Source organism: Bombina bombina, chromosome 5 (genome assembly GCF_027579735.1).
Source record: "Bombina bombina isolate aBomBom1 chromosome 5, aBomBom1.pri, whole genome shotgun sequence".
NCBI lineage: Eukaryota > Metazoa > Chordata > Amphibia > Anura > Bombinatoridae > Bombina > Bombina bombina.
The window spans coordinates 743770559-743793186 of NC_069503.1; the positions used below are offsets into that span (position 1 = coordinate 743770559).

General features: G+C 35.8%; 1 protein-coding gene across 1 annotated transcript in view; it reads left to right on the plus strand.

Moving 5' to 3' along the window:
- Positions 1-12279, plus strand: part of LOC128661609 (prolactin-2-like) — a 24214-nt gene extending 11935 nt beyond the window's left edge. The window contains exons 2-5 of the mRNA XM_053715843.1: positions 9084-9325; positions 9905-10012; positions 11718-11897; positions 12088-12279. Of these exons, the coding sequence (XP_053571818.1) occupies positions 9084-9325; positions 9905-10012; positions 11718-11897; positions 12088-12279 (722 nt within the window). The remainder of the gene's footprint in view (positions 1-9083; positions 9326-9904; positions 10013-11717; positions 11898-12087) is intronic.
- Positions 12280-22628: the final 10349 nt, after the last annotated feature.

Here is a 22628-nt window from a genome sequence, read left to right on the forward strand (position 1 = left end):
AACCCCAGACAGGTCTGGGGTTAACTGCTTGTGGCTCTGGGGACAGCACAGCTTCCTGTGAGTGCCAGTGGCACCCAGGGCTGAGCATGTTGCAGGGTCATGGGATGTGTACCCGGTCCGGTATGAGAGTGCAGTTCCCTTCCGTGTTTTGTATATGTCTAGGGTGGTTACATATTCCTGTGCACCCCTTTCCCCTTGTTTTCAGTTTGTTTGGATTTGAAAGCTTGCATTGTGTGGCTGTTTTAGGGTCTCAGGTATTGGAGAGGACCTTGGACGTGGTACCTGAGCTTGTCCCCATTTGGCCAGATGCGGGTGACTAACCTTTCCATTTTTGCTTTTAAATATAGCTGAGAGCTTGTAAGGTGAGTGCTGGGATTTCTCTGTGTGTTGTATTAATTTGTTTTGTAATTTTCCCTATGGTTCTTGCACCCAGACCTGTCTGGGGTTAACTGCTTGTGGCTCTGGGGACAGCACAGCTTCCTGTGAGTGCCAGTGGCACCCAGGGCTGAGCATGTTGCAGGGTCATGGGATGTGTACCCGGTCCGGTATGAGAGTGCAGTTCCCTTCCGTGTTTTGTATATATATATATATATATATATATATATAATTATGTGTGTACAAATGTATTTATGTATTTATATATGTATTTACATATGTACACACATAAAAACATAAATACATATATGTATATATATATATATATATATATATATATATATTATATATATATATATATATAAATAAAAGTGTATTGGAACCCTTTGCAGTCAAGTAGCTGAAAACATTAAACAAAAATCATGTTTATGCAATATTCATTTTTTTTTAAAAATCTGACTGTGTATTTGTGTATTCACATTCCAATGTTCTTCACATAGGGGAATATGATCTAAGTGTTTTTAAAGGGACAGTCTACTTGAAAATTGTAACCAACACTGTTATATTAATATAGTTTTTACTTCTATTATTACCTGTATCTAAGTCCCTGCAGACTGCCCCTTATCTCAGTGATTTTACAATCTTGCATTTTAGCCAATCAGTGCTTGTTCTTTCATAACCATTCATTGGGAGTTAACACAAATGTATCTATTTGGCACAGGTCTAGCTGTTGTGAAAGATATAAAAAAAAAACACTGAGATAAGGGGCAACCTGCTGGGGCTTAGAAACAGACAACCTTAGAGGTTTAAAGTATATTTATATAACAATGCTGGTTATGAAAAGCTGGGTAATGGGTAATAAAGTTGTTATCTATCTTTTTAAACAATAAAAAATCAAATAGATTGTCCCTTTAAGAGTAGATATTAATGTTCCTATTCAAGTACATGAAAGAAGGTCTTATCTTCTTCATCAAAAATTTTACAAAGAAGTTCCATATTATCCTTTCAAATGCTTTAGTTAGCACCTAGTGTTTGTTTACTACTTGGTTTCTATAAAAAAAGAATACATTGATTACATTTTTCCCTTACAAATGTCCTTTTCTGTCATAGGTGATGATGAATACTTCTTGGTGTAATACCCATTAACCTTGTTGATAATACATTTCAAATTTCAAATATTTTTTACATATACATTAATTAACAATTTCATACTATGACTTCCCTGACTAAATTGATCTTTGTTAGGATTCAGGAGCATAGATATATTAGCCTTAAACAATTATTCGGGCAATGAGGTATTAAATATTGGTTCATTAAATACTCTTGTCAAAAACTGAAACTAAATATCACACAGATTATACATATAAGCAATTTAAGGAACCATACATTCTTATTATTTAGATCTGTAATGGCTGTATTCATTTAAGTGTCTATACATGGACCATTAAGGGAAATACATTTTAATTGATGAGCTTTTGGATTGCCTAATCCATTTAAATGTTTAACTGGATATTCTTTAGTTAATTAATTAATTAATTAACTAATTAATTTAATTAATTATTTAAATGTACTATGATGATAGATCTTTCAAAGCAGCACAATATTCTCTATCTTTACTGCACATAAATATGCTGCATTTAGTGTATTGTTCTGCAGTTATATTGCTGTATTATTTTGCAGTTATATTTCTTATCTAATTATTCTTTACTTTTGATCATGTATATACTTTTTTCTTATGTAAGACTATTTGTATTTAAGATTGTTAGTCACATATATAACTTTACTTAATTATTGTCATTTGCCATATCAATTTGTGAAATTGCATTAACTTGTTTCTATAACTATGTATTTAATTTATTTAACTAGTATTTTAAATGATTAAACTTTAATTTTATAATACAATTGTATATATGTTTTTAATTGCATCCTTCTGCAATAAAACGCCATAACGTTTTCGATTACCTTGTATATTTACTCTATAGGTGTGTGGTGTGTTTAATGTAAAATTTCAAAATGTAGAGATAAATATCTATCCAATATATTAATGTAAATTAAATATTTAAGTACCCTCATCTGCTTTCACGATGAAATGTGGATGCAGTCATAACACCATGTTCCTATGAGGTCCACGTGTTAACAGTGCTTGCAGAGATTACAAAACACTTACCCAAGTGGGATGACTTCAAGCTGCCTTTTCTTCATTGGGGGCACACCTGAAACACTGAGCTGCCACTATGCTCATAAGAATTTAAATCCCTGAGGAAGGATTAGATTGTAACATATCTTGTTTTGCAGGTGATATTAAATTGTTTACGGTAACTTAATATTAAGGTGACATCATTGTTCAGCAAGGAGATTTGCAAAAGTAAAAACATACATTTTACAAAAATAACTATGTTTTCTATGTTGAAATGGGGCAAGACTGAAGGAAACAAATTGAAAATGATGCAGTGATTCTCATGGACAACAAATTAAAAAATAGTGCTCTGTGGCAGGAAGTAAATAAGTATAAAAGTGCCTGAATACCGCACAAGAAAGCATAATACTGCTCCCATACAATCCCTGGTAATAACTCACCAGTTTTGGGGACTCATTTTCAGAAAGGACTGCAACTACTACAAAATGAATTAGGTTATATGGATGATTTAAGCTATGAGGAGATTATTGAAAATGGATCTGTTTATTCTAGAAAACAGTTGAATGACAGGTGATGTGATTCATTTATATAAATATATTGAGGATCCATATACAGTAGAAGACAGTTAATTCTAAGACAATTCTGTGACAAGAGATAACAAGTTAAATCTAGAGAAAAGGAGCAACAAAAATAGTTTTTCAATGTAAAAGGAAGTGGAACTCAAGAAGTAGTGACTTGTAACATGTAACTAAATTAATAGACCAGGGAGGAGTCGTAGATATAGTGTATCTAGACTTTAGTAAAGTATTTGACACTGTCCTACACAACAAACATTCACAAAATGTATTGCCTTGGAGTAGATGTTAAGACTGTTAAGTGGTTAGAATTCCTTATTTTTTTCACCCGATTGCTCAGACAATATTTAGCTTTTTTGGCTACCTACATTTAAACCTTATTGTAGGTCAAATTTCAGTGAGTGACCCCACAAATTATATATTAATTTTTCCAGCAGGGACAGCAGATTTACAATATGCCATCACATTTATAATTAATGGCATGTGAGATAGCTTTGGAAAAACTGCAAAGCATATGTATAATTTTTGCATAGATTTTAGTGAATAATGTTGAAAATGGCCCAGTGACCACTGCTTTTACTGTGATTACCTTACTAATCATTAAGTGTGGCCACATGCAGTGTTCCCAGTTTTGTGTGTGGCCCAGAAGTGAAACAGTTAAGAGAACCATAGCTTGCAGTCTGCATTGTGCAGCATTTGCTAATTGCAGGATGCAGTTACCTAATTAAGTGCTAGATTACAAGTGGAGCGCTAAATTATCATTCACCCGCAAACGGGCAAATTTGCCAATTTGCAACCACAGTAATTAATCAGCCAATACAAGTGGCAGGTTATTGATACTGCGAGCTCACGGTAGCAATTAGCATTTATAAAATTAACCAGAGATTAGATCTCTAGTTAATTTTATAAATCTGCCCCAAATGGCCCCAAAATACAGTTTAGTGTAGTATATTAAAAAAATAATAATAGCAGCATCACTAGGCAGTATTTTGGGGTTAAAGTTGGTGGGAGTGGGGTGTTAAAAAAAAAGCTGCACTGAAAAGTGTCTTTACATTGCGGTCTATGGGAACTCTGTGTTCCCAGTAAATATATATATATGTATATGCTTATATACATATATATTTATGTGTTAATATGTGTATATATATATATATGTGTGCAATGAGCGCAATGCTTCCAATCAATGCGAATGCGAGGTTGCGTTTGAATTGCTAAAAACTTATATCAGAGGACATTATTGTGCACAGATATTACTCAGTGGAGCGCAAATATCACTTTCTTCAAAGCGATATTTAAAGCTCTACTAGTAATCTAGCTATAACTGTTTCACTGCTGGATCACACAAATCTGGCCTTAGAGAGAACATTGGCTACATGTGAAATAGGGGCCCATGCAGGCTTTTTGGGGTTATAAGATAGATTCGAGATGCCCCATTGTGCAGTACAGAAATAAAAGTACTTTTTTTTTTGCAGGGTGTGAACTATTACTGCAGTGATCACCTGACTATAAAGACAAAATGCATTTTTTTTTTAAGAAAGGGACTTGTCTACTGGAAAATAAACTTTTTTTATTATATATTATAGACATAACAGATTATTTATTTTTTATTGTGTATATCAGTGTTTTTCAACCAGTGTGCCGTGGCACACTGGTGTGCCGTGAGAGATCCTCAGGTGTGCTGCGGCAGACTGACAACAGTGCGGGGGTGTCCCTCTTTCAAATTTTGAAATATTGGGAGGTATGTGACAGGCTCATCAATATGTCATGTAGTTTGTAGGAGGCATGACAGCACAGTACAGTGTGTGTATATATATATATATATAAATTGCATTAGATATACTGTATTATATATCATATATTTTGCTACAATGTGTGATTTTGTAAAGTTTTGGGATGGTGGTGTGCCACAGGATTTTTTAATGTAAAAAAGTGTGCCACGGCAAAAAAAGGTTGCAAATCACTGGTGTATATAATGCAACTTTCTCAGGCAAAGTTTTTTTTTTTTTAAGTTTTAAAAGAAAATCTGCTTGATATTTCTGCTCCAAGACCATCACCATTTAAACGAGCAGACAATTTTCTTTCAAAGGAAGGGTCTCTGAGGTTTTTAGCTGCTAAAAGAGAGTTGAGATGTAGGGGTTTCAATAATCCCCCCCCATCCAGCTCCTGTGCAGCTACTTGGTTCAGCCCCTTTGTGACATCACCACACACTCCCATGATGCCTGGGAGTGCCACCCACTATGCCACCAATGATCTCCAGCCTGTAGTGTGGGGGATCACCAAAAACAGTGTTTTAAATGCAATCCTCCTGCATTACAAAAAGGGCTCATTATGTGCATTCAGGCTGTGATGTGCATGACAAGCTATAGATCATCATGTGCATAGAAGGAGTTAATGATATAAGGCAGAGTGTTTCAATCAACAGAATAGGTTCAATTGAGTGGTCAGTTACTAATGGTGTCCCCATAGATCAGTCCTTGGGCCTGTTTTTTTTTTTAACATGATCATCTGTGATATTGGTTGTGGGCTTAAGGAGAAGGTGGGCTTGTTTGCTAAAGATACAAAAATTTGTAACAGAGTTGATGTTTCAGGAGGGGTGGATCAAATGAGCAGTGATATTAAATAACTGGATGACTGGACAAATAAATGGGATCTAAAATTGATTATTACCAAGAGCAAATGTATGCATTTAGGAGCCAAAAATCAAAAGGACAATTACAGTCTCAATGGTACATTCATAGAATAAACTTCCAATAGAGATGGTAAACACAAGGACTGTAAAAGAATTAAAAAATGTCTATAACATTCCTAAGGCTATGCTACGAAATAGGTGTTTACACTGCACAAGTAATATGGGTGGACTTGATTGGCCTTTTGGTTCTTATCTACCACCAAATTTTATATTTCTATGTTTCTAATACAATAGCATGTAACCTTAGCATATAAGCGCATAAGCCCAGCTATCCTGTAAATGACCTTTTCAAGGTGATCTACAACAGTTGGCGATTCACAAACAGTGCCATCTATTCAATCATCTAGTTTATTGTTGCCTCTTACAAATGTAACCATGACATTTTGCACCTATGTGTTGTTGGTGCTCCACAAATAAATGATAATAATTATAGCAGATAATAATATAACAGCTATATTTTAATCTAAAAACAGAATCAAAGGTTATGATTGTTTGTGTTAAATGGGTGGGTAGACCTTTATAAAAATATAACTGTTAGTTCACCTGGTAGGGTTTTTTTTATTAAAAAAACAGGAATCAAAGAGTATCTCTAAAGATTGAATTAGATTGACTATTTTTACATTTATTATTGCCTTTTTTTAATCTAATCTATTATATGACCTTTTAAATCAGCCAATAAAATTTCAGTAGCTCTCATCCTATTGGCTGATTTGAACAGCCAATAGGATTTCAGTAGCTCATCCTATTGGCTGATTTGAATTTCCAAAATCAAATCAGCCAATAGGAATGCAAGGGACGCCATTTTGAATCACGTACCTTGCATTGAAGGTTCAGCATACAGCGGCGACCATATGAAGAAGATGCTCCACGCCCCGGGATGAACATAGAACACATCGCTGGGATGAAGATAGAAGATGCCGCCAGGATGAAGATGGAGCCGTCTGGATGAAGTTTGAACCGCCTGCCGCCTGGGTGAAGATTTTGCTGCCTGGATGAAGATGGAGCCACCTGGATGAAGATGGAACCACTGGGATGAAGATCGTTCAAACGGGACTTCAGCAACTGTAAGTGGATCTTTGGGGGTTAGTGTTAGGATTTTTTAAGGTTTTTTTGGGTGTTTTTTTTTTTTTAGTTTATGGTTTGGACTATTTGTAAAAGAGCTAAATGCTCTTTTCAGGGCAATGCAAAAGAGCTATATGCCATTTTAAGGGCAATGTCCATACAAATGCCCTTTACAGGGCAATGGGTAGCTTAGGTTTTTGTTAGAGTTAGGTTTTTTTATTTTGGGGGGTTGGTTGGGTGGTGGCTTTTACTGTTGGGGGGTCTTTGTATTTTTTTACAGGTAAAAAAAAACTGTTTAACGTAGGGCAATGCCCTACAAAAGGCCCTTTTAAGGGCTATTGGTAGCTTATTGTAGGCTAGGGATTTTTTTTATTATTTTGGGGGGGCTTTTTTATTTTTATAGGGCTATTAGATTAGGTGTAATTCTTTTTTATTTTTGATAATTTTGTTTTTTTCGTAATTAGATAGTTTGTAATTTTTAGAGTAGTGTTAGGATTTTTTTAATGTGTATTTTAATTTTATTTAATTGGTAGTTTATTGCAATTTGGGGGCTTTCGGTTTTTCGGGTTAATAGGTTTATTTATTATATTTCATTGTGGGGTGCTTTCGGTTTTGGGGTTATTAGGTTTATTATAGTGGTGGCGGAATTAGGGGTTAATAACTTTAGTATAGTGGGGGCAATGTGAGCGGATGGCAGATTAGGGGTTAATAATATTTAAATAGTGTTTGCGATGCTGGAGGGTGGGGGTTTAGGGATTAATAACTTTAGTATAGTGGCGGCGATGTCGGGGAGTGGTGGAATAGGGGTTAATCATTTTTAATAGTGGCGGAGATGTCGGGAGCGGCAGATTAGGGGTTAATAACTTAAATATAGTATTTGCGATGCGGGAGGGCCTCGGTTTAAGGGTTAAAAGGTAGTTTATGGGTGTTTATTGTACTTTGTAACACTTTAGTTATGAGTTTTATGTAACAGTTTTGTAGCGTAAAACTCATAACTACTGCTAGATTGCAAAACGGATCTTGTCGGTTTAGGCTGGAACACAAGCTTTTTAGCATCACCGCAAAACTCGTAATTGCAGCGCTATGGAAGTCCCATGAAAAAAACGTCATTTTTACGAGTGCAGGACTAACGTTGCGTTACAGGCTAAAAGGCTTGTGGTACAGCTACACCGACAAGACTTGTAATGGCTGCGGTGCTGTTTTAACGCTGAAATTACCATTTTTTCAGCGTTAAAAGACGAACGCACATCTCATAATTTACCTGATTATTTTTTCGTTTTTGTTTTGCTTTTTTTTTTAGCTAAATAATTTATGCTTTGTTGATCTTTTAAGAAACATGATTAAAATGTTTTAAGGCTCTTTAAAGTATCCTTAAAATTAAGGCCTTTGGTAATAGAAAAATGTTACTGATCTACTCAATAAAGTTTACTAGTCCACTGAATGTTAATTATTGGAAAACATTTACATTTCTCACTAGTAGGTTGTGTATGAGGAGAACCCTCAAATATAATTGATATATGACATTCTGTAACTTTTTAATTGTTTTCAAAGTGAATGATTAGAGACAAATAAATCTAATTTAAACAAATGGTTAATATAATACATATAATCTTAACAGTTTTTGGCTGATTGTCAACTATCCTGTTTTAATTAAGATAAATAAATGTATCACATCAATTCCAACAATACATTTGTGAATATGAATTAAAAGGTAAGAAAATTTCATGTTTGTGATTATGAGTTAAGCGATAAATGTATTCAAAAGATGTTGAAGTGTATATAAATACTGCTCTCATGACACATGGATACTAGACACTGACTTCCCACCGGTGAGATATTTGGCAATAATGATTTATCTGATGGATGCTTCATTGAAAGGTAATCTTCATTTCATATATTTTAAATACATATTTTTTTAGAATTAATACATGTTGCATTTATATATTTTTCTTTATAGAAAATATTATTAGAAAATATATAAGTGATCATAGATCAGAAAACTGTTTAATATACATTTGTCCCATAGGGAATTTAAATCAAATACATTTGATGTTCAACTTTATATTTCTTTATTAAGATAAACTTATACTTCCAAAACTATTTTACCAATAAAAATAACTCTTATGATTTTATGCACAAAAAACATGCAAACAAATTTATGGAAAATGTAAAAGCCTATTTTTAAATATTAATTAACATGCTGCAGAGATGATTCCATATTGTGTTCATTCTTATGTTTCAATAGTAGGATTTATAGAGAAAAATATAAACTGGTTACTACAACTTCTCATAGACCTGAAATGTTCCTTTGTTTATACAGATGTAATGCTAGTAACTCTACTAGTAATAGGACATGGGGTAATGTCTCTACCAATATGCCCAAATGGAGGAACTAATTGCCAGTTATCTACAGGAGCCCTCTTTGACCGAGCAGTGAAACTTTCACACTATATACATTCCCTCTCTTCTGAAATGTTCAAAGAATTTGTAAGTACATAGAGCAATTTAATATTTTGATTTATTTACAATTTTATTTGAGGCAGGGGAAAAAGTAATTATATTTTATTTATTTTAAAATGTACTATTTAATAAATGTATCTTTCTAATGAGTGCAGTCATGAGCAAATTGTGATGATAACTTTAGGGGGTAAACCACAATTTTCACAGGTGAAAGAAGCCACAAATTAGCAAATTAGTCACTTGGAACTCTGCACTACCCAGTACAATGAGGAATGAAAATAATGATAAAAGAGGGGGGTGTTAAAGTATTAGAAAATCTAACCACATAAAGAATATAGTAATACGTAATTCATAGTGTAATCTATGCCATCTAACTTAATTTAAGTTGAATACTTACAATATTTTACCTTTGTGGGTCTAATAAACATAGCTATTACCATACAGTTTTGATTTTGAAACAAATTAGTCAATTTGAAGGTAATCTAGCTAGTTAATATATTATTAGCACTTAATAATTTGCAGATGGTCTCAAAATATTACCTGTCAGTCCTCCTTTAAAAATAATTAATGTACAAATAATAAACAAGTATGATTATCCTTTACTAGGATCAACAGTTTACACCAAGCAGCAGGTTTTTTGAAAAGTCTATAATGAGCTGCCATACCTCCTCACTGAAGACTCCAGAAGACAAGGAGCAGGCCCAACAGATTCAAGTAAGTCTGGTTTAGATGGAAAACTCATAAATAGAGAGGCAACTAATGACGCTGCTTCTGTTTATAACCAAGAATTAAATACGCTATGTGATAATGAAAGTCCTGGGCAAAATATGAGATTTAAAGAATTTTTAAAACCTAAATATCCTTCTTGTATATTTGTATTTTCTTGTAATGTAAATATATAGTAAAATATAAAACAAATGTTTAAATGAAAAGAAAACTTACATATACAAAATAATCAAATGGCACCATAAAAAATGTGTAATTAAAAAAGTTAAAATGACAATAATTCCTCTCCATCTTATTTCACAGTCCTCATGGCCATTACTTGATCTATAGCTGTAGAAATAATTTCCTATCTTATTTATTCCAATGACCAACTATGACTTTCTAAATTGCAAAATAAATTGTTTTGAAAGACATTCAGTTTATATTGTACTGGAAAATGCCAAAAATGCTGTTCAAGATTTGTACCTATTTTAACTGAGTAGATTTTACCTTCAGGACACTCGGTTTATAAACTGCATACATTTGCCTTTTTGTTTAGTTTCTGCTTCCTAAACTTTAACCTTTGTTTTTTTGCCTCAACAAGACCAGGAAAGGCAAGACAATTTTCACTCTCCTAGATTTAATTTAAAGAGACAATGCAATAGCACTTACTTTGACTTTCAAATGAGCAGTAGTGACACATTTCAAAGTTTCCTTTCATTGTCCTGCCCCTGTGTCATGTGACAGTCAATCACAGACTTGCATACATATATGCTGAAACTTTTGAACATGCTCAGTAAAAAGCGTGCACACAAAATGTGCACAATTTGATAATGGGAGTAATTTGGAAAGTTGTACTTTCTAAACCATTACATTTTAATTGTGAATTTAATGCCCCTTTAACCATTCTCTCAAAATGGTTTTCTCCAGGGTAGCAAGATGATAAGGATTCAAGTGATATAAGAAGGAAAACTTCAAATATCTATATTCTTCATAGTCTAATATAAATAAGTATATAGCTATATATTTATATGAATATATATAAATATATATTCTAAAACAAAAAGAACATTTTTTTCTTCTAAGTGAAGAACAATAATAATTTCAAGTATTTCTATTAAAAAAATGATATTGCACATTTCAAGGTATCTGACTGGGAAGTGCTCAGAAGTGTATGCATATATATATATACTGTATATATATGTGTGTGTGTATTTATATGCATGTATGTTTGCACATATAAACACAAGTATTCATGTATACATATATATATATATATATATTATATATATATATATATACACATGTATGCATACACACATAACATATGTAGACATTTATATATATTTCCTATATTAAGCTGATATTTTTTTTACTAAAAATGTATACATACAGAGTATATATATATATATATAAGTGTAACACTTAATTTTTATATGTTTATATGTGTTTTGTAAAACTTTTATTTTAACCCTAATACTTCAAGGTATCAGGCCGCCCTAATACTTCTAGCTTTTTTGGTTTTTGCTTAAGTGCATACCCTATCTTTCAACTTGTAAAATGAGCAATATTTATCACGGTTGTAATATTCATTGAAAGTATAGGGTGCACTGAATGGTTGTTGGCTGTGCTTATACTACGCTAAATGTTTAAGTGGTGTGTGATTTGTACTGTTGTTCATTTTATTAATTGTCTCTTTTATGTAACTTGAAAGCATGAAGACTTGCTAAACTTAGTGCTTAGAGTTCTGAGGTCCTGGAATGATCCATTGGTTCACATGGTGTCTGAAATACAAGACATCAGGGAAGCACCAGACACTTTTAGATGGAAAGCTGTAGAGATTGAGGAACAAACAAAACGACTCCTGGAAGGAATGGAAAAAATTGTTGGAAGGGTGAGCGTAATTGTATAGCATTCACTGTAGAACTGAATAAATGTTTCCCATCCTGTATAATCAATTTATCATAGGTTGTGTAAATAAATTTGACATATGAAATGTAAATTACTTTGTTAAAATATTCATACAAAATATTATTTAAATAATCTTACAATTTAATAAAACATTATATTGATTTTTCTCATAGATTCATCCTGGTGACCTAGAAAATGAAGTCTACACACTTTGGTCTGGTCCTCCCACTGCGCACTTTGCTGATGAGAATGCCCGTCTCTTTGCATTTTACAACTTACTTCACTGTCTTAACAGAGATTCACATAAGATTGACAATTACTTAAAAGTTTTAAAGTGTCGCCTTATTCATGACAGCAACTGTTAAGCTTTCATTTTCATATCATTCACAAAAAAACGTAAAAAAAAAAATATTTTGCATATCTGTTACTGGAGTAGCTAAACCAAAATAAAGCTTGCAATATATATATATTTAATGTGAATTTACAATAGTCTTATATAGATGTAAATGAAACTTTATCATATTTAGCAAGTGTTACTAATAAATAAAACAGCAAACAATCTACTGTGAATCAGAGTGTTTATTTAAATAATATTATTAATCAGTATGATAACCATAACATTAAACATAATAACATTAACAGACCCTCTCACACCAACAATGAATGGACCTTTAGGGCTGTTTGTCTGGGGTGTGCCAGGTGAGCCCCCACCTTTCAATCACTATAGGCTCCATATAGGCTCCATTTAATAGGACTCAGGTGACATGATCTGCTGCGTACTCTGTCTGCATTTAACATTGCACAAGCATTTGGCTAGTAATGCTTGTGCAATGCCACCCCCAACTCGCTGGCAATCAATCAGCAACTAGCAGGGGCTGTCAATCATCCAGATCATATCAGATTGGGATTATTTCAATCTACCAATAGGTGGTGGACAGGTTAAGGAGCAGTGGTCTTAAGACCACTGCTACTTAACTATTGTTTCAGGCGAGCTTAGTAAATGGAGCCCAATGACTTCCATACACCTCTGCTGTAAAAACTCCGCTACAAGGGAAACATTTTTGTGCTTCTCACCTGTTTTATGAAACACCAAAAAATACCCCAAAAGCTTTCTACATACATACAGACTAAGGGCTCAAGGTGATAAGCAGTCTAGGCTCCTTTTGAACACATGCAATGTAAGAAGCAGTGGTCACAAGGGTGCGGCATTACACACAGAAGTGAGTGTGTAATGATACATCTAAACAGCGGACATATAGGGTCTGCTGCCCATTTGATGCACATTGAGGTGGACGGGTTCTCAAGTTAAAAAACTTAACCCACACGCCCAGCAGTCAAACCTTGAGTCTTAACTGTGCCCCCAGCTTCAGCTATGGGTTGCTATAGTGAGGTGCATAAAACTGCCCTTTTTTAAGGCCCCAACTACACACATGGCATGAAGAGAGGTATTTAATGTGATTTAAAATAAATAAATGAATAAATAAATAAAGAAGTAATATATAGTAGAAAAAGATGTCCAACATCAGTTCCAGCTGCAGTCTTGACATACAGTTTTTCAACCTTTTCCACCCCAAAATGTTATGGTCTATAAACATTTTATGTCCCTCTGGGTTCTGCTTTTATTAATGTATTTTGCATCACACCACCACAATAACTTTGCATCCTTAAAAAGATATAGTAAAATTTCACAGCAGCAAATTATATTTAATAAATTAGTTGTCCTCTGCAAAAACACTCAAAATACAGAATATTTAACAGAATAATAATGATTGATGATTCTGCAAAATGTAGCTGACTAGTGGAAATCACTAAGAGATTGATTTTGATATCACCTTGTATTGTTTAACACATCTAGAAGCAAATGGAGTAGTTATGGAGGTGAAACCCTTAACAAAAAAAATTTATACAAAATTGTCTTTTAAAAGTACATAAAAATCAAAATTAAACTTTTATGATTCTGATAGAACATAACATTTCAGAGGCTTTCCAATTGAGTTCTGTTATCAAATTGACTTTGTTCATTTAGTATAAATTACCTAAAAGCTTACACAGGTAGGCTCATGAGCAGTAATGTACTACTGGAAGCTAGCAGGTAATTAGTGGATACACACATTTGTCCCTTCACATTGACTCACCAGATGTTTACAGCTTGCTTCCAGTAGTGTATTGGTGATCAGATGACTTTAACCATATAGTTAACCTACTAGCAATAATAAAATGTTAGAGCAGTCTCTTTTATGCCTTTTTAAACCCCATGGTAATTTTTTTTAAAGTTTGTTATTGCATATATAGGGAAATTAATATATCTGTCGGAGAAGTGATAAATATTGCAATAGCTGAATAAGAATTAACTTTTTTTTTCACTCTACAGTAATAGTTTTACAAACATTGAACACATTTAAAACCAGTAAATGTAGATCTCTACACTCAAACCACAAAAAATAACCAGTAAGTTTAGAACATAAAGTGGTATTACAGTCATTTTTATATATACATAATGTATATAAGCAAATAGGGACTTAAAAGGAAAGGAAACCCAAATATTTTCTTTCATGATTTGGACAGAACATACAAATTTAAACAACTTTTGAATTGATTTCTATTTTTAAATTTGCTTCATTATCTTGTTATCCTTTGCTGAAAGAGCAGCAATTCACTATTGTAACATAGCCCACCACAAAGTAATCCGCTACACTATTAACCCCTAAACTGCAAGCCCCCAATGCAACCTAAACCACTACACTATTAACCCCTAAAATGCAAGCCTCCCAACATAAATTAACCTACTGCACTATTAATCCCTAAACCGCAAGCTTCCTCAATGCAAATTAACCCACTACACTATTAACCTCTAAAACCTAGCCCCCCAATGCAAATTAACCAACTACGCTATTAACCCCTAATCTGCAAGCCCCAAACGCAAATTGACCGACTGCACTATTAACCTCTAAACCCTAAGCCCCCCAATGCAAATTAACCCACTAAAATCTAAACCCCCTAACATACCGCCCCCTAAGTTAACCCAAAATAGACTAACCCTAACTTTACAAAAAAAACTAAGTTTTAAAAAAAAAAAAAACTACCATTAATATTTTAAAAAAACTACCAATACTGTTAAAAACAAACAAACAAGCTAACATTACTTAAAAACTTCTAACATTACAAAAAATAACAAACATATTACCAAAATAATAAAAAGTTATGCCTATTCTAAACATTCCCCAAAAAAACACCCCAAAATAAAAAAAACTATTTTAAAACTTATCTACAAATAGCCTTAAAAGGTTGTATTGTAGGGCATGGCCTAAATTGAACCTGCTTTTTTTGTGAAAAAACCTTACAACTTTTAACATTAGATAGATTGGGTTAGTCTATTTTTAGTTAACTTAGGGGGTGTTAGGTGTTAATAGTGTAGTGGGGATTTTGCGATGGGGGGGCTAGCAGTTTAGGAGTTAACAGTGTAGACGTTTACTTTGCAGTGGGGGAGTGTGGTGGTTTAGGGGTTAACAGTGTAGAAGCTTACTTTGCAGTGGGGAGTGTGTTGGTTTAGGGGTTAACAGTGTAGAAGATTACTTTGCATTAGGGGAATGTGGTGGTTTAGGGGTTAATAGTGTAAAGAGGAAGTTTGCGATATGGGGGTGGCGGTTTAAGGGTTCAAAGTGTAGTTTAGTGCAACTGTTGCTATCCCCTGGAACCCACTAGCATGTAAGCCTATGAGCCCAGCTGTTTGTAGATCACCTTCATGGGAGCTGACTACAACAGTGCAACACTCGTCAGGGCTCTCTGCCCATTTGATCCCTATAAATGTTATCTTGTATACCGCCTATATTTACAGTGCTGCGGAATCTGTTGGTACCTGATAATAATAAAAATACTAATAATAACTGTTTCCTCTTTAACAAACTCTTTATGTGACCTTTCAGGTTGTGTAAAAAGTTTGAGAGGTAAATGTGATAGCAGTTGAGCAAATTAATTTACTTTCAACTTGTAATACAAGCGCATATTACCACTCAACGCTACCCATAGAAAATATACGGAGCATAGATTACCGTGATTTCACACATAGGAAGTTGCGTTAATTTTAACAGAGCACCACTTGTAATATGCATTTGAATTTCCGAAAATGGCAGGGTGGTGAAAGAAGGTGGATTCTTTCACCACCCTGCCATTTTCGAAATCCACCGGGATGCAGCGAAGGCAAACAGAGCATTACAAAAGCAAAAACTTACCGCCCGCATCAAGTATTAAAAAAAACCAACTAACCGCCGCATCAATTATTAAAAAAAAAAACCCGCCCGGACGAAATATAACAAAAAAACAACCTCCTACACAAAGTGTTAACACATACACCGCAAACCCCCACATTGCTAAATAATAATTAACCCCTTAATCACTAAACCATCAACCACCCACATCGCAATACACATAATAACCCTATTAACCTCTAAACCGCAAAACCCCCACATCGCAATAAACCTAATTATCCTATTAACCCCTAAACCGCAAAACCCCTACATCGCAATAAACCTATTTACCCTATTAACCCGTAAACCGCAAAACTCCCACATCGCAATAAACCAAATTAACTTATTAACCCCTTAAACCACCAAAATCCACAACACAAATAACTATTTAAATAACTATGTACCCTAACCTAACACCCCCTAACCTAACATAAATTAACCCAAATTACCTAAACTAATAAATTCTAAAGTTACAAAAAAAAAATAAGTTTGAAAAAAAAAAGCTAACATTACAGAAAATAAAAAAATCTAATTACCAAATTTTACAAAATTAAACCTAATCCCTATGAAAATTAAAAAGCCTCCAAAAAATAAAAACACCCTCTACTCTAAAAATAAACTACCAGTAGCCCTTAAAAGGGCTGTTTGCAGGGCATTGCCCCAAGATAATCAGCTCTTTTACAAACAATACACAAAGTCCCCCCTAACAGTAAAATCCCCCCACCCAACAAACCCCCCAAAATAAAAAACCTAACACTGAAAAAAACTAAACTAACCATTGCCCTGAAAATGGCATTTGTTTGGGCATTGCCCTTTAAAGGGCATTTAGCTCTTTTACTGCCCACCCCTAATCTAAATAAAACAAAACCTCCCAAAAAACCCTTAAAAAAAGTCTAACCCCCAGGTTAATACAGGGAGTGCAGAATTATTAGGCAAGTTGTATTTTTGAGGATTAATTTTATTATTGAACAACAACCATGTTCTCAATGAACCCAAAAAACTCATTAATATCAAAGCTGAATAGTTTTGGAAGTAGTTTTTAGTTTGTTTTTAGTTATAGCTATTTTAGGGGGATATCTGTGTGTGCAGGTGACTATTACTGTGCATAATTATTAGGCAACTTAACAAAAAACAAATATATACCCATCTCAATTATTTATTTTTACCAGTGAAACCAATATAACATCTCAACATTCACAAATATACATTTCTGACATTCAAAAACAAAACAAAAACAAATCAGTGACCAATATAGCCACCTTTCTTTGCAAGGACACTCAAAAGCCTGCCATCCATGGATTCTGTCAGTGTTTTGATCTGTTCACCATCAACATTGCGTATAGCAGCAACCACAGCCTCCCAGACACTGTTCAGAGAGGTGTACTGTTTTCCCTCCTTGTAAATCTCACATTTGATGATGGACCACAGGTTCTCAATGGGGTTCAGATCAGGTGAACAAGGAGGCCATGTCATTAGATTTTCTTCTTTTATACCCTTTCTTGCCAGCCACGCTGTGGAGTACTTGGACGCGTGTGATGGAGCATTGTCCTGCATGAAAATCATGTTTTTCTTGAAGGATGCAGACTTCTTCCTGTACCACTGCTTGAAGAAAGTGTCTTCCAGAAACTGGCAGTAGGACTGGGAGTCGAGCTTGACTCCATCCTCAACCCGAAAAGGCCCCACAAGCTCATCTTTGATGATACCAGCCCAAACCAGTACTCCACCTCCACCTTGCCGGCGTCTGAGTCGGACTGGCTCTCTCTGCCCTTTACCAATCCAGCCACGGGCCCATCCATCTGGCCCATCAAGACTCACTCTCATTTCATCAGTCCATAAAACCTTAGAAAAATCAGTCTTGAGATATTTCTTGGCCCAGTCTTGACGTTTCAGCTTGTGTGTCTTGTTCAGTGGTGGTCGTCTTTCAGCCTTTCTTACCTTGGCCATGTCTCTGAGTATTGCACACCTTGTGCTTTTGGGCACTCCAGTGATGTTGCAGCTCTGAAATATGGCCAAACTGGTGGCAAGTGGCATCTTGGCAGCTGCCCGCTTGACTTTTCTCAGTTCATGGGCAATTATTTTGCGCCTTGGTTTTTCCACATGCTTCTTGCGACCCTGTTGACTATTTTGAATGAAACGCTTGATTGTTCGATGATCACGCTTCAGAAGCTTTGCAATTTTAAGAGTGCTGCATCCCTCTGCAAGATATCTCACTATTTTTGACTTTTCTGAGCCTGTCAAGTCCTTCTTTTGACCCATTTTGCCAAAGGAAAGGAAGTTGCCTAATAATTATGCATACCTGATATAGGGTGTTGATGTCATTAGACCACACCCCTTCTCATTACAGAGATGCACATCACCTAATATGCTTAATTGGTAGTAGGCTTTCGAGCCTATACAGCTTGGAGTAAGACAACATGCATAAAGAGGATGATGTGGTCAAAATACTCATTTGCCTAATAATTCTGCACTCACTGTACTCACGGTTGCTGAAGTCCGGTGGAGAAGGTCATGTCCCATGCGTTAAAGTCTTCTTCCAAGCAGCAACCTCTTCTTTCTTCTTCCAGGAACAGCCGGCGCGGAGCGGAGGGCGGAGCTGAAGACCAATGACTGCAGAGCTGAAGACCGGTGACCCTGGAACTGAAGACCGGCGACTCTGGAAATGAAGCCCAGAAACCGTGGAGACATGGAGTGTGGAGGATCCTCTTCGTACGATCTCCGCCGTACACTGGATAGTGAATTCAAGGTACGCGATTAAAGATGGCGTCCCTTGAATTCCTATTGGCTGATTTGATTCTTCCAATTCAAATCAGCCAAGAGGATTCGGGCTACTCAAATCATATTGGCTATTGAAATCAGCCAATAGGATGAGAGCAAGTGAAATCTTATTGGTTGGTGAACAGCCAATAGGATTTCACTTGCTCTCATTGTATTGGCTGTACACCAGCCAATAGGATGAGAGCAAGTGAAATCCTATTGGCTGTTCACCAACTAATAAGATTTCACTTGCTCTCATCCTATTGGCTGATTTGAAAATGTCAGCCAATAGGAATGCAAGGTACCACAATAAATATGGGGTACCTTGCATTTAATCTTCAGTGTGCGGTGGAAGATCGTATGAAGAGGAACCTCCACGCCACCGTGGAGCACCGCCACGGGAACTGCCGCCAAGGACCATTTCCGCCAAGGTCCATTGCCGCCTCAGAGGATCGCCACATCTGGAAACACCACTCCGCATCTCCACTCTGCGCCGCCTTCGCTGTGGATGAAGATGATGGACCCGCCTGGAAGAAGTTCTTCTCCACCAGAGTTCAGGAATGGTGCGTAGCAACCTTGGGGTTAGACTTAGGTTTTTTAAAGGTTTTTTTTTGGGGGGGGGTTGTTTTATTTAGATTAGGGATGGGCAGTAAAAGAGCTAAATCCCCTTTTATGGGCAATGCCCAAAGCTTTTTTAGTGTTAGGTTCTTTTATTTTGGGGGGTTTGGTGGGTGGGGGGGTTTACTGTTAGGGGAGACTTTGTGTATTTTTTGTAAAAGCTGAATATCTTGGGGCAATGCCCTGCTAAGGGCTGCTGGTAGTTTATTCTTAGAGTAGGGGGTATTTTTATTTGGGGGGCTTTTTTATTTTAATAGGGATAAGGTTTAATTTTGTAAAATTTGGTAATTTGATTTTTTATTTTCTGTAATGTTAGCCTTTTTATTTTTTGTAACTTTAGAATTTATTAGTTTAGGTAATTTGGGTTAATTCAAGAGGATGTTAGGTTAGGGGGTGTTAGGTTAGGGTACTTAGTTATTTAAATAGTTATTTGCATTGTGGGTTTGGTGGTTTAAGGGGTTAATAGGTTAATTAAGTTTATTGTGATGTGGGAGTTTTGTGGTTTAGGGGTTAATAGGGTAAATAGGTTTATTGCGTTGTAGGGGTTTTGCCGTTTAGGGGTTATTAGTTTAATTATGTTTATTGCGATGTAGGGGTTTTGAGGTTTATGGGTTAATAGGGTAATCCCCCACCCAACAAACCCCCCAAAATAAAAAACCTAACACTAAAAATACTAACTACCCATTGCCCTGAAATGGCTCTTTTACTGCCCACCCCAAATCTAAATAAAACAAACCCCCCAAAAAACCCTTAAAAAAAACCCAGGTTGGTATTCATGGTTGCTAAAGTCCGGCTGAGAAGGTCATGTCCCATTCGTTGAAGTCTTCTTCCAAGCAGCAACCTCTTCTTTCTATTTCCAGGAACAGCTGGCGCGGAGCAGAGGGCGGAGCTGAAGAACGATGACTGCGGAGCTGAAGACCGTGGACCCTGGAAATGAAGACCGGAAACTCTGGAAATTAAACCCGGCAACCGCTGAGCCATGGAGCATGAAGGATCCTCTTTGTACGATCTCCGCTGTACACTGGATAGTCAATTCAAGGTACGCGATTGTCAAGGTATATGTAAAGATGGCATCCCTTGAATTCATATTGGCTGATTTTATTCTTCCAATTCAAATCAGCCAATAGGATTAGAACTACTCAAATCCTATTGGCTGTTCAAATCAGCCAATAGGATGAGAGCAAGTGAAATCTTATTGGTTGGTGAACAGCCAATAGGATTTCACTTGCTCCCATCCTATTGGCTGTACACCAGCCAATAGGATGAGAGCAAGTGAAATCCTATTGGCTGTTCACCAATCAATAAGATTTCACTTGCTCTCATCCTATTGGCTGACTTGAAAATGTCAGCCAATAGATATACAAGGTACCACAATAAATATGGGGTACCTTGCATTTAATCTTCAGTGTGCGGTGGACGATCGCATGAAGAGGAACCTCCATGCCACCGCGGAGCACCGCCACCGGGAACTGCCGCCAAGGACCATTGTCGCCTCCGAGGATCGCTACATCTGGAAACACCGCTCTGCATCTCCACTTCACACCGCCTTCACTGTGGATGAAGATGATGGACCCGTCTGGAAGAAGATCTTCTCCGCCGGACTTCAGGAATGGTGAGTAGCAACCTGGGGGTTAGACTTATGTTTTTTTAAAGTTTTTTTTTTTGGGGGGGGGGTTGTTTTATTTAGATTAGGGATGGGCAGTAAAAGAGCTAAATGCCCTTTAAAGGGCAATGCCCAAATGCCCTTTTCAGGGCAATAGGTAGTTTATGTTTTTTAGTGTTAGGTTCTTTTATTTTGGGGGGTTTGGTGGGTGGGGGGTTACTGTTAGGGGGGACTTTGTGTATTTTTTGTAAAAGCTGAATATCTTGGGGCAATGCCCTGCTAAGGGCTACTGGAAGTTTATTCTTAGAGTAGGGGGTGTTTTTATTTGGGGGGGCTTTTTATTTTCATAGGGATTAGGTTTAATTTTGTAAAATTTGGTAATTTGATTTTTATTTTCTGTAATGTTAGCCTTTTTATTTTTTTGTAAACTTATTTTTTTATTTTTTGTAACTTTAGAATTTATTAGATTAGGTAATTTGGGTTAATTCAAGAGGGTGTTAGGTTAGGGGGTGTTAAGTTAGGGTACTTAGTTATTTAAATAGTTATTTGCATTGTGGGTTTTGGTGGTTTAAGGGGTTAATAGGTTAATTAGGTTTATTGCGATGTGGGAGTTTTGCGGTTTAGCGTTTAATAGGTTTATTGTGTTGTAGGGGTTTTGCGGTTTAGGGGTTATTAGTTTAATTATGTTTATTGCGATGTAGGGGTTTTGTGGTTTAGGGGTTAATAAGGTAATTAGGTTTATTGCGATGTGGGGGTTTTGCGGTTTAGGGGTTAATAGGGTAATTAGGTGTATTGCGATGTAGGGGTTTTTTCGGTTTAGGGTTTAATAGGATAATTAGATTTATTGCGATGTGGGGGTTTTGTGGTTAATGGGGTTAATAGGGTAATTAGGTTTATTGCGATATGGGTAGTTGACGGTTAAAGGGTTATACATTTTAGTTTTACTTCGATTTTTTGTGGATGATGGAAATATAGGCAAAGAACGGTTTATTATTGGAGTCGGCTCAGTCTACACATTATTTATACAGTCACGATGCATAGTAACTGTATAAATAATGTAGACACTGACATTTTTATTAATGCTTATTTTTTCAGTGTCAGTGTCTACAATATTGATACAGTCACTATGCATTGTTACAGTATAAATTATGTGTGGGCGGAGTTACGGAAATTACCGATCACAACTTCCAAAAATGTTTTACGGGCATAGCAATTAACATATACGTCAGTGTCAATCAAACACTGCACTTTTGTGGAAAGCCACGCCTCTCGCTCGCGACTAACCATGCCCCTTCCTCGTGCCGGTAAGTCAATAAGTTAAAAAAACTTATCTGACACAGTTAGGAAAAAGGTGTTACAACACCAGTAGATTACTTACTGGTATACATAAGAGGTTCGGGCGATAATGCCCGTCATCAGACTCCTGTGAAAACAAACAGTGTAAATTTGTTATTACCTGGCCAGGGCCTAAATAGACCATGAGCTGCCCGGGACG